This window comes from Phacochoerus africanus, chromosome 6 (assembly GCF_016906955.1).
Source record: "Phacochoerus africanus isolate WHEZ1 chromosome 6, ROS_Pafr_v1, whole genome shotgun sequence".
Classification (NCBI taxonomy): domain Eukaryota; kingdom Metazoa; phylum Chordata; class Mammalia; order Artiodactyla; family Suidae; genus Phacochoerus; species Phacochoerus africanus.
In genome coordinates this window covers 99,250,399-99,268,378 of record NC_062549.1, presented here as the reverse complement: position 1 = coordinate 99,268,378, position 17,980 = coordinate 99,250,399, and the positions used below count along the sequence as shown (strand labels likewise).

General features: G+C 37.4%; 1 protein-coding gene across 1 annotated transcript in view; it reads left to right on the top strand.

Moving 5' to 3' along the window:
* VPS45 (vacuolar protein sorting 45 homolog) overlaps positions 1 to 17,980 on the top strand; it is a 71,303-nt gene that overhangs the window by 31,591 nt on the left and 21,732 nt on the right. The window contains exon 14 of the mRNA XM_047784776.1: positions 7,733 to 7,864. Coding sequence (XP_047640732.1) covers positions 7,733 to 7,864 — 132 coding nt within the window. The remainder of the gene's footprint in view (positions 1 to 7,732; positions 7,865 to 17,980) is intronic.

The window sequence follows — 17,980 nt, the reverse complement described above, 5'->3', positions numbered from 1 at the left end:
ACACAGGGGCTGTCTTGTCTGATTGCCTCCATATTCTCAGTAAAATATGGTGTCAGGTTATCAGCTAAGGTAGGGGGTAAAAAGAGAAAACATTGTGAAATTGTTGACTTGTAGGCAAGGAATACAATTTTCTAGGGAAATGTAAGTAGGACTTCTAGGATCGAGTGCCCATTGGAGTTTTGTGGTCATTAATTTAAAATACAGCCCATGAACCTACCTGTGTGGTTTTTCTCTAGCAACTTTTAGCTGCATTATCTTAAATGAGGAAAAGGCGAATAGCAGGTGCAACTGGGATTTGGGGAAATTAAAAAGGGAGGAGGATATTGGATAGTGAAAAAAGTACTGTTGAGTGAATTGGAAGTATTGATAAGGTCAGAGAATTATTACAGTAGAGATATTAGCGTTAGTGAATTAAAAATTGAGGTGTTATTAAAGAAAGGGGTCTTGAATTCAAGATTTCGTATTGTAGACACTTGTAATGAAAAAGTGTATGTTATAACCATGGACGTTGGTGGTTGTGAGGGATGGAAGAACAGATCATTGCGGGTGTGGAGAGAGGATGTGAGATGAGTAATCCACATGGATGTTAAAGTAACTGAAAATCTTGAAAAGAGCAGGAGTGAAAAGGAGGACAGTAAACCAGAGCTAACATCTTCAGGGAATAAGAGAGTGACCAGGAAAGGAGGTCAGGAAAAAGCAGTGCAACTATATCATGAGCTTCAAAGATAGTGGAAAGTTTGAAGAAGGCAGAGAAGTGGTTGTGAAACTATAGTAGAGGGCACAGAAGATACCTACGCCACATCCTGACCCTGCTTAACAGAAAAAAGACTGCAGGGGACTTGAAAAGACCTACTAAACAATTCACTTCTTAGAGTTTTCCATGTAGATACACTTGCACAAGTACACAGAGACATGTACAAAAGGATATTTACCAAAATATTACTTGTAATGGTGAAAAAAATGGAAACAAGCTAAATATTTATCAGTAGAGAACTGGTTACCTCGATTACAGTACAATACTATGCATTCTTCTTAAGAAATGGCATAACTCTTCATGAGGCAGTATCAAAACTTTCTAAGATACATTAGATAGAAAATCAAAATGCTATAATATCCCTTTTGTGTAAAAAAAAAACTGTATAAGTGTAAATGTGGTTGTGTACATATGTGTATATAAATAAGTCTATGCTTGATTATACAAATATACATAATATTATATATATGCAAGCACATATGTTTATGTATACAGGAAATATTTCTGAAAGAATAAACAAGAAATTATTAATAATAGTTGTCTCTGGATATTGAGACAGTAGTTAGTGTATACATATCTATCCTTCCCACTAGGTGTTGAATTAAGTATTATAATCTGAAATTAAGAAATTTTGTTAATATTTGGGTTTTTCACAGTATTTAACACAGTGCTTTACAAATAAGCGTATTTGTCAGATTTCTTATGTAGGCATCTGTAGTAGTTAATATGACAAAATTTACAGTTGGAAACTAGAGAACAAATTTGGTTAATGTTACCAAAAAATTTAGATTTTTTGCAGTTTGCCTACACATTTTGGCTCTGTATCCACTTGGCCCCACCCTCAGCTCTAAGTCAATGTCTTCACCCTGGATCATTATCTTGTCTTTTTACCTTTTCTAGGGCCGCTCCCATGGCATATGAGGATGCCAGGCTATGGGTCTAATCGGAGCTGTAGCCGCCGGCCTGCGCCAGAGCCACACCAACACAGGATCTGAGCCATGTCTGCAAACTACACCACAGCTCACGGCAACACCGGATCCTTAACCCACTGAGCAAGGGCAGGGACCAAACCCACAACCTCATGGTTCCTAGTCGGATTCATTAACCACTGAGCCACAACAGGAACTCCTGGGTCATTATCTTAAAGTCACTGATTTTAGTCATTTTTGTGGTAGCTTAAGTCTCATCACAATAGAACTTCTTGGTTTTGTTGTTATTGTAATATGAAAAAATATTAAAGGAGATCTGACAAAAGCACACCTTTGCAAAACCATGAACAATTGTAGAAATGTTTTAGTCTTTAGCTTTAAACTAGTGGTTAACCTGTTTGACCATATAGCTATCTCCTCAAATTGGGTTTGATCTTTCTCCACAGATGGGACTCCCACATATCCTATTTATCAGGCTAATTTTTTGTTGTTGTTGCTCTTGCTCCAGAATTGCTTCTTTTTTTGTTGTTGTTGTTGTTGTTGCTATTTCTTGGGCCGCTCCCACAGCATATGGAGGTTCCCAGGCTAGGGGTCCAATCGGAGCTGCAGCCACCGGCCTACGCCAGAGCCACAGCAACTCGGGATCCGAGCCGCGTTTGCAACCTACACCACAGCTCACGGCAACGCCGGATCATTAACCCACTGAGCAAGGGCAGGGACCGAACCCGCAACCTCATGGTTCCTAGTGGATTCGTTAACCACTGCGCCACGACGGGAACTCCCTAGAATTGCTTCTTATCCCTGATAAAAACAAGCAGCTTAAACATGTGGTGAAAAAATGGAGCTATCTGGTCATACATTCCAGAATTAGTTCAAAAAGGAAGTACTCTTTCTTTCACATTTACACAAATTTAGTAGAATCTTGTTATTTTTATTTCTTTAAAAGCAGCAGCCCTGGAGTTCCTGTTGTGGCTCAGTGGGTTAAGAACCTGATACAGTGTCCATGAGGATGTGGGTCCGATCCCTAGCTTCACTCAGTGGATGAAGGATCTGGCATTGCCACAGGCTTCAGTGTGTAGGTTGCACATACAGCTTGGATCTGGTGTTGCCCTGGCTGAGGGGTAGGCCAGCAGCTCAGCTCTGATTCAGCCCCTAACCTGGGAATTTCCATATGTTGTGGGTGCAGCCATAAAAAGATTAAAAACAAAAAACAAACAAACAAACAGCAGCAGTCTTTTCTCATTGGCCTTTTTCCCTGTAGTCAGTGCTCATATGATCTTTGACTATAAGTACTACATTCAAAAATTTGAATTTCACCCATAAGTGTAACAATCCAAAAAGTAGATAAAATATTGTCTCTTAAAAGTTTGTTTTCTGCTTAATTTAATGATTAGTGATTAAAGTAATGATTTCCAGAAATACTGTATGTGAAAAAAATTTTGTTTATTTTTCTAATAAGATATAAATTGGGTTGGGTTCTCAAGGTGTCCTTGTATATCTATATACAGCATGAACAGGCTGCTGTTTTTTAATACTTGCTATCTTCATTAATTAATGCTTTTGGTTGCTATGGTAAGTTACAGAGCACAGGAAGATGTATACAAGGAGTTGAACTTGTATATTCCACTTAGCTTCAACCATCACATAACAGTGATTTGCTGTGTGTTTTACTGTTGGCCTCACCAGAACATCTGCTTTAAAAATTCACCAGGGAAAGGAATGAAAAGGAAAAATGTCAGGGATTTTTTTTTTTCATTGATGTTCCTCCTTAAGCCATCCTGACTAAGTAGTAGGACGCTCAGAAAAACATTTATTAATGTTTTCAAAACCAAATGTGACATAGTCATTCTTGGTTACACAACTATTTCAAGCTCTAAGAGCTTATCCCTATATGTAAGCTTTGTCCTCACATTAATATAACCTACACCCACAGTTACCACCCATGACATTTTCTTCCCTCTCCAGCAATACGAAAACACTCTGGCACCCTGAAATTATCATACTAAAGGACAGTGTTCTCTGGCTATGCTGAAACCTGCTTGAATTTATTCCTTCCCAGTTCTTGCCTTTCTTTTCCATAAGAGACAGATGTATTCTCAAGGTAGGCGATAGGCAGAGGGCAACTGTAGAAAAGCAACATCATTTTCTAGGATGAGCCTCAGTATTCTGCTCAGCTGCTTTTTAAATTGACTTATCAGATCAGGAGTTCAAAAAGAACATGTTACTGTTTAGTTCCTCTAAGCAGTCACTGTCCCCTGATCAGGGAAAAACTGCCTTCCCTTCTTCTCAATAATCTGTGTAATTCCTAAGTATTTACTAAAGATAAACTACATAATGGGGCTCAGGCTAGATTTATCCCCCAACATAAAGAGCACTGCATATGGAAACTTAATGTAAAAAATACTCATTTTCTGGCAAATACTCACTTCGGTTTTGAGGATTTTATTATTTATGAATACTATCAGAGCCTTCTTTTCCTCCTGTTTTCCACCTGGGTTGGCCCTAGATAGTTACAACTCCGCATTTAATCACTGACCAAATACTGAAGAGTCCACATTTTTTGTGTCTTCTATATCCTGTCCCTCCCCTCCCCTCCCCTCCCCTCCTGGTTTTTCTTTAGTTCTAACTTTCACATCTTCCCAGAAGTCTTACAGTAGCCTTTTGTTCTCCAGATTTTCCCACCAGCAACCTTCGGTTCATTCTTAAATAGCTGCCAAAATTGTCCTTCAAAAAAGCAAATTTGATCATGGTAACATGTTACTGTTTAGTTCCTCTAAGCAGTCACTGTTCCCCTTATCAGGGAGAAACCGCCTTCCCTTCTTCTCAATAATCTGTGTAATTCATGAATAAAACCCTTCAGTGATTTCCCCCCATGGCCTATAAGGTCCAAGATTCTCCCATTCTTTCTTTCACTATATCTGTAACTTATACGCTTAACTCCAGCCATAAAAGAGGAGTTAGGATGGCTCCAAAGTTTTTGTCCTAAGCAAATGAAAGGATAGATTGGCCATTGCTTAAGATGGGGAAAGCTATATGTGGAACAAGCTTTGGGGAGATGATTAGCGATTTGAACATGTTGAATTCAGCAATAAACTAAACAGCCAAGAAGAAGTATCAAATAGGCATTTAAATCCAGCATTTAGGAGAGAGGTCTGGGCTGGAGATAGAGATTTGGGAGTCGTCAGCAGAAAAATGTATTTAAAACCACAAAACTGAGTGAGGTCTTCTAGGGAAGTGCAGTTCAATAGAAATTTCTACAATGATGGAAACTGTATATATTCATGCTACCTATTAAGGTGGTTACCACCTACATTTGACTGTTCAATACTTAAAATATGGCTGGTTGCACTATAGAACTGAATTTTTTATTTTATTTTAATTAATGTAAATTTAAATAGCCATATGTGGCTAGTGGCTACTACATCAGACAGAGCAGATCTAGGGAGTAAGTGTAGATCAGGGAGAAAGACCGATGACTGGGTTCTGGACACTCCACCATTAAGAGGTCAGGGAGATAAGGTGAGACCATCAAGGGGCACTTGTCCATCACTTAAGATGGGGAAAGCTCTATGTGAAAAAGTGTCAACTAATGAGGTAAGAAGAAAAGCAAAAGAATGTGATATCCTGAAAACCAAATGAAGGAAATGTATTGAGGAGGAGCAAGTGATCAACTTAGTCTAGAAGGACCCCAAAAACCTTGATAATTCGTACATTGTATTGACAGGAGAAATAGGCACTTTCCTGAATTGCTGGTGGAATGACATCTGTGGAGCAACTTGACGATACTACCAAAGTTTAAAATGCGCAATATGCCCATACAACTACGTATAAAGTGCTTCCATTTGTGTGTGTGTGTATATATATATATATATATATATACACATGTAATATGTATATTATATATTAAATATATATAATATGCATGTATCTTACAATATAAATATGTATGTAAATACTACTATAAACATAGGTAGTATCTCTGAAATGCTATGCCTAAGAGATTAATAGTGTTTGCCTTTTTTGTTTTTTTTACCATATGCCCTTTTGTATTTTATATCATGCGCAAACATTTATCTAATCAAAAATAGTATATTTTGGGGGTACCTGTCGTGCCTCAGTGGGGACGAATCTGACTACCATCCATGAGGACGCAGGTTCGATCCCTGGCCTTGCTTAGTGGGTTGGAGATCCGGCGTTGCCACGGGCTGTGGTGTAGGTCACAGACGTGGCTCGGATCCTGCATTGCTGTGGCTGTGGTGTAGGCCGGCAGCCACAGCTCCAACTCAACCCCTAGCCTGGGAACCTCCATGTGCCGCTGGTGTGGCCCTAAGAAGACAAAGGAAAAAGAAAAAAAAAGCGTATTTTAAAATAACAGAAAATGATCGTAGGAATTCCCATCATGGCTCAGCAGAAACAAATCTGACTAGCATCCATGAGGACGCAGGTTCGATCCCTGGCCTTGCTCAGTGGGTTAAAGATCTGGTGTTGCTGTGAACTGTGGTATAGGTCAGATCTGGCGTTGCTGTGGCTATGATGTAGTCCAGAAGCTACAGCTCCAATTCAACCCTTAGTCTGGGACCCTCTATATGCTGCAGGTGTGGCCCTAAAAATACAAAAAAAAAAAAAAAAGAATGTAGAATATATAGCAGTATGTAACACTTAGAGCATTGTGGTGCTAAAATACATTGTTTCAGGCGGGTAGTCTTTGATGAAGCTCATTTTGTCTTAAAAGTAACTTTAGCATTTCAAAACCATAATTTTAAGTCCCAAGTTCATATAAAAATGTCATAATTGACTCTACCAAATCAATTGCAGAATAACCACCCCATCATCATTGGGAGCCTTTATTCTCCATCTCTGCAATTCATATTATTCAAACATTTTTAAATAGCCACAAAATATATGATTCTGTTTTTGTGAAGTCCAACAAGAACAAATACTTTCTCAATCAGTGATTCCTTTAAGGTGTTTTAGGAAGATGGCAACACAAAGGAAAAGTAGGGGTTTTTTTCCCTCATGATTTATATATAAGCATTACATCATTTGATTTAAAATGTTTCTACTTAGTTTTGTGCTGTGATCTCCAAAATGGATGCTTCTGCTTGATGTCATTTTAAATAATGTCCAGTAAGTGATTTAACAAAATTATTTGCCTGCTAAGATTAAGTAATTTTTATCATCTCTTGATTGCATGAGAAACTAACAGTTTTGAAATAATATGATCTTCCTTTTGTTGATATCCACAGAAGGATCTAATAGGAGGGCCACTCACTTTCGTTATGAAGCCATTTTGATAAAGACTGAAACACAGTAAAACTATGCAGTGTGACTTAAATGACGCTAGTGACTGAGCTGATGTGTCAGCATGTCCAGTATCAAAACTACACCCACGGGTTTTTTGTTTTGTTTCCATGGTTTCTTTTTCTTAGTTTATCAAAGGATTGAGGAACAAAGATTTTAAGAGGAGGTGGAGTTCCTAGAAATGCCATTAATTTTTGTGTCCCATTCTTTTTTTTGCACTCAAAATATTAAATGTTTCTAGTTCCTGTGTTACGGGGACATCCAAATATACCAGTATTTTCTGAAATATTTTGAGGTCCTTGGACAGAGGCTATTGTAATGACACTGTACTAAGTATTTGACAAAGGGCTTATACATGAAAGGAGATGTGTAGTACAAGCATAAATTACTGCTATATTGGTATCATGTCACAGTGAAGTACTCTTCAGCCTCTTGAATATAAAAGAATATTTCTACATTTGGTTCCAGCAAACACTATTGTGCTATTCTGAAATCCACAGCACAGAAATTATAAGACATCCGCTCATAAACAGAAAGCAAATCACTATTCAGCATTTCCTGCTCTGTTTCCTGCCAATTTCAGATAATTAAAACTTTTTTTAAACCTTTTATTCTATTCTGCTTTAATTCTGCTTCCTTTACCAAAAAAGAAAGATTCAGAAATTAAAAACTGTATGTATAATAGTAACAACAAATCTTTGCCTTTTCCCCCCTCATCCTATGATATTAACTATCTTCATTATTGCAGACCTCAGGATATCATTGTGTTTATAATTGGAGGAGCCACCTATGAAGAGGCTCTCACAGTTTATAACTTGAACCGTACCACTCCTGGAGTGAGGATTGTCCTGGGAGGAACTACAGTGCACAACGCAAAAAGGTAAGGGAGAACATTCAGCCCCATAACTCTGTCCCCCTTTCCCAGAGAGGAAGGCTTAAATTCCCTTTATGTGGGAAAAGTAAGGTCAATACTACTGCTGTAGATCAAAATGCATCAGTTCTGGAGTTCCCACTGTGGCTCAGCAGTGATGAACCCAACTAGTATTCATGAGGATGTGGGTTCGATCCCTGGCCTTGCTTATTGGGTTAAGGATCCCACACTGCTGTGGCTATGGTGTAGGCCGGCAGCTGCAGCTCCAATTTGACCCTTAGCCTGGGAACTTCTATATGCCATGGCTGTGACCCTGAAAAGCAAACAAAAAACAAAATGTGGCAGTTGATGGAATAATTTAGAGTTTGTTTGAGATGAAGGAGCATAAATTACCTTAAACACCTGGAGGGTGAGGACCAACCTGCACTATTAACAATTTTGTTTCCTATGTACCAGACTGGCACTTTAAAGGTACCTAAACATAATAGTATTGAATTCTGTGAGTTCTTGTTTTGTCAGTTAATTACAGTCATTAAATAAATATTTAGTAATAGGAATAGAAAAATGAATAAGATAAAGATCCTACCTCAAGTAAGTCATTGTCTATTAGGAAAGATAGAACATAAAAAATAACAAGTGCCTGAAAAGGGGGATAAAAGAGCCATGGATTCTCAGAATGACTAAGAGAAATTAGCAGATGTTTTGTGGAGAAGATAGTGTATAAGCTGAGACTTGAGGAGAAAATGGACATGTGGCGGGAAAGCACATTCTAGGCAGATTTAACCACATGAATAATTTATAGAAAACTATAGGCAACATAACACAGGAAAAAAATAGCAAGTAGTCAATTAGCTAGAATGTATGTAATAAGTGAGAAGGTTGGTTGAATGCTGTAGAAGGCCTTGAATTCCATGCCGAAGAATTTCTTTCTACTTTCTTGTGTAGTAAATAAGGAATCATTGAAAGTTTTTAAGCAATAAAATTATAAGAAGGCCACAGTATTTTAGGAATATTAATTTGGATGCTAAGGGTAGGAAAGACAGAGGAAGAGGGAACTAGAGACCCATTGCATGATAGTTGAATTTAATGATTGGGGATCCTGAGAGATCCATGCTAAGCCATGTATCCATGGATACATGGAGGGTATTAGAGGTGTTTGTGTACTTTTTCACTTTGTATTGTTATCTGCCTCATAGTACATTCTGTTTTATAACCTGCATTTGCAGTCTATTTCTTTTATGAATTGCCAGTTCATATTCTGTACAAGAATTTTATCCGTATAATTAAGGATGTTGACTGCTTATCTGTTACATATTTTGCAAATAAAATTTTCCTCTATTTGATTTTTTAATAGTTATTTCCCCAATACAATTTTTTTTTTGCTACTGTACAGCATGGTGACCCATGCAGTTACACATACATGTACATATTCTATTTTCGCACATTATCATGCCCCATCATAAGTGACTAGACATAGTTCCCAGTGCTACACAGCAGGATCTCATTGCTAATATCTGATATTTTTATTTTATATTATTCACAGTGTTTTGTTGCAGAAAACTTTACTTTTATGTAGTCAAACCTACCAGTGATTTCTGCCTTTGATGTCATGCCTAGAAAGTTCTTTCCCAGCCAAGATTATATAAATACTAACCTGTATTTTTTTCCATTATTTTTAGGACTTGTATTTAAAATTATATATTTATAATCTGTCAGAATTTTATTTTGGTGTAAACTATGCAGTAGAATTTCCTTTTATGCAGAAATATTGCATATATATACATACTTCCTTACATGCAGAAAAGTATACAAATGGTAAGCAGACAGCTCAATGAAATAGTGCAAAGCGAGTGCATCTATGTAACCACAACACAGATCAAATAATAGCACCTCTAGAAGCCTACCTTATGCCTCATGTCCCCTCTTTCACACAATCCCACACTAAATAATAGCTATTATGACTTCCATTGTTTTGTATATATTTGTTTTGTTGGTTTTTGTTTGTTTGTTTGTTTTGCTTTTTAGGGCCCCATCTACAGCATATGGATGTTCCCAGGCTGGGGGTCAAATTGGAGCTGCAGCTACCAGCCTACAGCACAGCCACAGCCACAGCAACGTGGGATTCAAGCCATGTCTGTGACTTACACCGCAGCTCACGGCAACATGGAATCCTTAACCCACTAAGCAAGGCAAGGGATAGAACCTGCATCCTCATGGATACTAGTCAGGTTCATTACTGCTGAGCCACAACAGGAACTCCATGACTTCCACTATTATAGACTAGTTTTACTTGTTTGTAAAAGATACTTGTTGAATGAAGAAGCAGAGTTTAAAATTAATCCAGTTCTGCCTTTCTCACAAATAGATGCTTCGAAGGATCTCTAAGCACCTTCCTCCCAATTTACAGGCCATTATTGTGCAGCATTTTGGTACCACTTTGTTTTTATGATCCCCAAATTAATCATTATTATTTTTAATAGTCAGTATTTGTTTAGATTTACTCATATATTTGCCTCCCCCTTACCCTTTTATCCTGGTCCTTCTTTCTTTTTTTAAATTTTATTGGTGTATAGTTGATTTACAATGTTGTATTAAGTTTCAGGTGTACTGCAAAGTAAAAACAGTTATACATATATCATATACCCATTCTTTTTCAAATTCTTTTCCCATATAGGTTATTACAGAGTACTGAGTAGATTTCCCTGTGCTATACAGTAGGTCCTTGTTACTTATTTATTTTATATGTAGTAGTGTGTATATGTTAATCCCAACTTCCTAATTTATCTCTCCTCCCAGCGTTTCCCCCTCTGGTAACCATAAATTTGTTTGTAAAATCTTGGAGTCTGTTTCTGTTTTGTAAATAAGTTCTTTTGTATCTTTTTTTTTTTTTTTGGCCTCAAGTTTCTTCAGCTTGTGCTATTTTAAAAAAATTTTATTGTGGTATAGTTGATTTATAATGTTGTATTAGCTTTAGGTTTATAGCAAAGTGAATCAGTTATCCATGTAGATATATCTATTCTTTTTCCCCTTATAGATGATTACAGAACATTGAGTAGGACCTCCCCCCCATCCCATACAGTAGGTTCCTGTCAGTTATCTACCCCTATATAGTAGCGTGCAGGTGCCAACCCCATCCTCCCAATTCATCCCTTCCCACCTCAGTTTCCCCTTTGTAACCCTAGGTTTGACCTCAAAATATTTGAATCTGTTTCTGTCCTATAAACAAGTTCTTTTGTATTATTTTTATTAGATTCTACATATAAGAGATATTATATGATATTTGTCTTTCTCTTCCTGGCTTACTTCACTTAATACGGTAATCTGTAGGTCTATCTATGTTGCTGCAAATGGCATTATTTCATTTTTATGGCTGAGTAATATTCCATTGTGTATATATGTGCCATTTCTTTCTATCCAATCCTCCGTCAGTGGACATTTAGGTTGTTTCCATGTTTTGGCTATTGTAAATTATCATTTTCATTAGAGTCCACCTATAAGTGATATCACATGACATTTGTCTTTCCATCTGACTTGCTTCACTTAACAGGATAATCTCTAGGCACACCCATGTTGCTACAAATGCTATTATTTCCTTATTTTTTATGGCTAATATTCCATTGTATAGATGTACCTCATCTTTATCCATTCTTCTGTTGATGGACATTTAGGTTGCTTCCATGTCTCGGCTAATGTAAATAGTAGTATAGTGAACACTGGGGTTCTTTTGAAATTATGGTTTTCTCCAGATATATGCCCATGAGTGGGATTGCTGGATCATATGGTAGTTCTGTATTTAGTTTTTTAAGGAACCTGGCCCTTCTTTCTCATCCAATTTTCTTCTTACTAAATAACATCTTTTAGTAGTTCTTTCAGATACTGGTCAACCTGATGTTTTTATCTAAAAAAAAATCTCTTAGTTTAGCTAAGTTTAGAATTTCAGGCTGAGAGGTTTTGTTTTTTTTTTTTTTTAGCAATTAGAAATCAGAAGACAGTGGAATACTATTTTCCACTTGAGGCCAAAAAAAAAAAAAAAGATACTATTAAGTCTACTCTCAATATAATTGGTTTTTGTTTGTAGGCAATATTTTCTTCTCTGGCTCTTTTTAAGATTATCTTTTTGTCTTTGGTGTTCCTATTTCAGTATTATGTATCTATATGTAGATTTATTTTTATTTATGTTACTTTGTATGAAAGTACATATTTGGCATATTTTCTGGAAATTTTCTAGTTCCTGTTTCCTTGAATATTGCACCTTTCCCACTTCTTTTTTCTTATTCTAGAACTCCTATGGGCTGTGTGTTAGTCATTCATCTGTTTTTAATGTCTCTTAACCTCTTATCCACCTGTTATTTCTCTGTGCTACCTTCTGTGTAATTTCTTTTATGTTAGTATTTCAGTTAAGTAATTCTCTCTTCAGCTATGTCTAATCTGTGTTTAATTTGCCCATTCAGTTTTTAACTTTAAAGATAATATTTTTATGCCTATAACTTCTATTTGCTTCTTTTTCAAATTTGCTTGATTTTTTTTTTTTGTTAATTTCTTTTCTTCTTGTGTTTTCAAATTGTTCTTTAACCACATTAATTCTATAATCTGAAGTGCTTGGAGGTCTAATTCTGCTGTTGTGTCTGCTGACATTAGCTCATTATGGCTCATTTCTGCATGTGTTCTATAATTTTGGATTATGAGTTATCTTAAGGTTTTACCTATGGGACTCCTGAGAGGCCTAAGTTGAAGAAATATCTCTTCTGCATAGTTTTCTTTCATTTAGGCCAGGTACCCAAAGAGATTATCAGTTCAGAACTTTTTTTTTTTTTTTTGTCTTTTTGCCTTTTCTAGGGCTACTCCCGCAGCATGTGGAGGTTCCTAGGCTAGGGGTCGAATTGGAGCTGTAGCCGCCGGCCTACGCCACAGCCACAGCAACTCGGGATCCGAGCTGCATCTGCAACCCACACCACAGCGCACGGCAACGCTGGATCCTTAATCCACTGAGCAAGGGCAGGGACCAAACCCGCAACCTCATGGTTCCTAGTCGGATTCGTTAACCACTGCACCACGACGGGAATTCCAGAACTTTTTTTTAATGTTAATTTCTATACTAAAGGGTTCCTGAACCAGGCCTATACTGGTTTATTTCAGGTTTCCTTGTGATCTCCCTGTGCAGATAGATTTTTGTTTTTCTAGTCCCTATTTTCAGTGAGGGCCTCTGAATTATGAAAGAGTCTTCATTCTAAATCCTTTTCTTACTGAGGCCTAAGCCCTGGCTCCTGACCGTCTTTGGCTATTAGAATACAGTTTAAAACTAAACATCTCTGTTTTAATGTTTTCAATAATTTAGATATAAAGATTAGAAAATATTTTTATATATTTCTTTTCTTTGCAATTTAGTCATATTGCATACAAACAAAACTGCATATATTTTCAGATCTGCTTGGCTAATTAATAGTACTGTGAATAAAACTGCATTTTACTGTTAAAGGGGGGGAAATCTAAACATCTAGATTTTTCCTCAAATTGGTACCCAGATCCTGAGAAAATAACCTTTAATGCAAAATTAAGAAAAGAAGGCAGCTTTTGCGAAAGTTTTAGACAAGACTCTTCCAACTAGCCAGCTCAGTATTTCTTTGTCTGACCTAATAATATGTTAAGTGTTACTCCAAATTGCATTTGAGCAGATATCCTTAGCAATAGAAGGTTTAATAAAATCTTGACGGGGAGTTCCCATTGTGACCGAGCAGTTAACGAAACCAACTAGTAACCATGAGGATGTGGGTTCAATCCCTGGCCTCATTCAGTGGGTTAAGGATCCAGCATTGCCGTGAGCTGTGGTGTAGGTTGCAGATGCGGCTTGGATCTGGAGTTGCTGTGGCTAAGGCATAGGTGAGCAGCAGCAGCTCAAATTTGACCCCAGCCTGGGAACTTCTGTTTGCCACATGTGCAGCCCTAAAAAGACAAAAACAAAAAAACAAAAAACAAAACTTGACTGGGATTGTTTACTAGCCCCTGAACAATGAAACTTTTAGGAAGAGGGAGTTGCTATGGTAATTGTCAACCTAGAAAAAATATAATGTTTGCAATATATAAATGTTCTAAAATCTGTTTTATAATTTACTTTCATAAATATATAGCCTGCAGCAATAAGTAAATAGTGAGATTTATCATTGTCAGTAAGAAGATAGTGGAATTTGTATTTCAGAGACAATTATTATAAAGGCTTAAGTAATTGAAAGCAACAGTTTCAGCTTTTAGAAAAAAGGCTCAATTTTCATGATGAGTGTGGACTACCTTGGGTATTACTAGACTATTGAGTAATTAAGAGTTCACAGCTCTTAAAAAAAAAAAAAGAGGAGTTCCCGTCGTGGCGCAGTGGTTAACGAACCCGACTAGGAACCATGAGGTTGCGGGTTCGATCCCTGGCCTTGCTCAGTGGGTTAACGATCCGGCATTGCCTTGAGCTGTGGTGTAGGTTGCAGACACGGCTCAGATCCTGCGTTGCTGTGGCTCTGGCGTAGGCTGGTGGCTATAGCTCCCATTCGACCCCTAGCCTGGGAACCTCCATATGCCGAGAGAACGGCCCAAGAAAATGGCAAAAAGACAAAAAAAAAAAAAAAATGGGTTCACAGCTCTTAATACATATTGAAATTCTAGATTATCAGTAAATAAAAAGGTTAATATTTTTCTAAAAAATCAGTTTTAGGGGTTCCTATCATAACACAGCAGAAACGAATCTAACTGGGAACCATGAGGCTGCGGGTTCAATCCCTGGCCTTGCTCAGTGGGTTAAGGATCCAACATTGGGGTGGGCTGTGGTGTAGGCCAGCAGCTGTAGCTCCAATTGGACCCCTAGCCTGGGACCCTCCATATGCTGCAGGTGTGGCCCTAAAAAGCAAAAAAAAAAAAAAAAAAAATCCATTTTATACCTAGATACAGTAGGGCTGATATGAGCTAGCAGTAAAAACCTTGATATGGGGGAAGAAGTTGAGCAGTTTGTTTCTGTGAACTGTTAGGGTTTAATTTAATTTTTGTGGGAGTCTGCTTATGCAATTTCCTTTTAATACACAGATTATTTCTTAAGGAAAAGTTGAAAGGAGTAAGTGACGAAGACACAGCCTTAACCTCAAAGCTCTAAGCATGGAAGTATTATTTTGTGACTATGGCCACCAGGAAACAGTGTATACCTTTAGATGTGCTATGATGAGTGGCCTCCTCTTTTTATATCTTGTAGTTGGGATATTACTTGCTGATACAGAAGCTACTATCTTTCCAGAGTGGGAAATGCCTGTTACAGGGTATTTCTGGAATACAGGACATTTAATTTCCCTGATCTATTCAAGAAAATTTTAGATTACTACAGATTTATTTTGCAGTCAGATTCCAGCACTACCACTTATTTATGATTTGGAGCAAGCTACTTAATGTAATAGGTAGACGTGTCAAAACTGATCTCCTGCATCTTAGAATATTACACATAGCTCTCGTGTAGCTGTTTTAACAACCTTCATCCTTGGATACATTATGTTTCTAAATACATTGAGATTGCCTTTACTGTAAATTGTAACAAAATCTTAGTTTTAAACATAACCAAAAAGTAACAAATAACAAAAAGAAGAAGAAGAAGAAAAGGGGGAGTTCCCTGGTGGCCTAGCAAGTTGAGGATATAGCATTGTCACCACTATGGCTCGGGTCGCTGCTGTTCTTCAAGTTCCATTCCTGGCCTGGAAACATCTGCATGCCCCAGGTGCAGCCAAAAACTAATAAAATAAAATAAAAAACAATTCTTTTCTCCCCTCCCTGGAGTATTTCCAGAAATGAATGTAACTTTTGGTGAGAGGATAGGGCCTGTGCATAAGTAAGGTAAGTTTTAAGCCAGAAGGTACATGAAGATATATGTCCTTTAGACTTTTTTTTTTTCTTTTTACGGCCACATCTGTGGCATATGGAAGTTTCCCGGACCAGGGGTCAAATTGGAGCTGCAGCTACAACCTACACCACAGCCACAGCAAAACCAGATCTGAGCCTCATCTGTGATCTACATGGCAGCTTGTGGCAATGCCAGATCCTTAACCCACTGAGCAAGGCCAGGGACTGAACCTGCATCCTCACCTGCATCCTTTAACTGTCAGGTTTAATTCAGGTCCTTAACCTACTAAGCCACAACAGAAACTCCTGTCCTTAGATTTTAAAAAGAAATATACATAAGTTGAATCCGAAATTCAACTTGCCATTCCAAGTTCGAATTTAAGAACTTACATACCTCTCTTAAGTATCTTATTTCCTTAAAACAATTCTTTTGTGACAATATTTTTTAGTGATTAAAGCACTGCTCACAGTGAAGCAGAGTTCTACAGGCCTTTCATAGTTATATGATTTGTTTCTATAGGACCTGCTCTGATTAGGCGTAATCATAATTATCTTTGTTTAGATTCAAACACTATTTAAAATAGAAGGTGTGTGCTTGCTGCTAAGACACCAAGGAACTTTGCAGAAGCTAATTATCTCCTTAGCAACATTCTTAATAAAACTGCCTTCTGAACAAAGAGAGAGAGTCAATATTTTCTTCTCTCTCCATAGACATATAAAGTTTACTACGAATTCCGTATCACCTTCCCCTCTTTTATACATAATGAAATATAAAGAAATAAAGATAGTAACTGATCACAAGAACCTCTTTAAAGGCGTAATTTTCAGCCCTTTTTGAAATCAGAGAAGCTTCCCTGAAAAAGGATCTAGGTAATGGATTCAGCAGTGATCTAAACACATGCATGTGTTTGGCCTAAGCAATTAGTCCATATGTCTCTAAGGGTCCATGCAGGTTTGCAGTATGCAGACTGTCTCAGTATTTGCCCTTCTTATGGAAGTACTTCCCCCAGACCTTACTACTTCCCTCTTCATTTGTCTGTTATAATGGCCCAATAGACCTCAACTGGGGGCGGAGAATAAATCAAATTTCAATTTCTAGAATTATATATGACATGAATCTCTGTATATCACCACGAGCATTTTTAACAAAATCTATGTGAAAGTCAAAAGTCATATTGCCCTAGTTATGTGTTCTAGAATAGATATACATTTATTGAACAAATGAGAACAGCAAAAGTTCAATGGTTCACTCATTCAGCAAATATTTACTGAATATTGGGATACCTCTGTGAATAAAAGCAAAGATCCTGATCCTCATGAAGCTTACATTTTAATGTAGAAAGAGACAGAAATAAACAATAACACATATATTTTATAGTCATCAGGAGATGATAACTTCTATGGGGGGACAAAAGGGCAGAGCAAGGTAAAGGGGAATCGGTCGTGCATGGAGGCAGTAGGGGTAAATCACACTGCTCAGTATGGTGTCAGAAAAGACCTCATTAAGAAAATGAGATTTGGGCAGACTTGGAGGAGGTGAGGGAATGAGCCAAACAGATGCCAGGAAGAACATCTCAGTTACATCAGGGCAGTGTCCTAAGGCAGGATCATGCAGAGTATTCAAGGAGACTGGAGAGCCTGGATAGCAGTCAGAGGGGTATCAGGTACCTGGTGGTGGAAGGCCTTACAGACTGTTTTGAGGACTGATTTTCACGATGAGTTAGAGAGCACTGCAGGACTTTAGGAGCTTAACAGTTTTATTGAGATAAAATTCATATACCATATAATTCACCCGTTAAAGTGTACAATTCAGTGTTTTTTGGTATGTTCACATTTATGTGCAACCACCACCACAGTAAACTTTGTAACATATTCATCACTTCCAAAAGAATCCCCCCAGGCCATAGAAAAAAGACCAAAAACAAAAAACAAACAAACAAAAAACAAGAATCCCCCCAGCCCTAAGCAACCCCTAGTTCACTTTCTGTCTCTATAGATTTTCCTGTTCTAGACATTTCATATAAATGGAATCATATATAGTTTTTTGTGAGTGGCTTCTTAATGTAATATTTTCAAAGTTCATCCATGTTGTAGCTTCTATCAATACTTCTTTCCTTTTTACAGATGAATGATATTTCATTATATGCATATACAATATTTTGTTTGTCCACTTGTCAGTGAGAGACATTTGAATTGTTTCCATCTTTTGGCTATTATGAATAATGCTACTATAAGCATTTACGTACAAGTTTTTATGTGTATTATAGA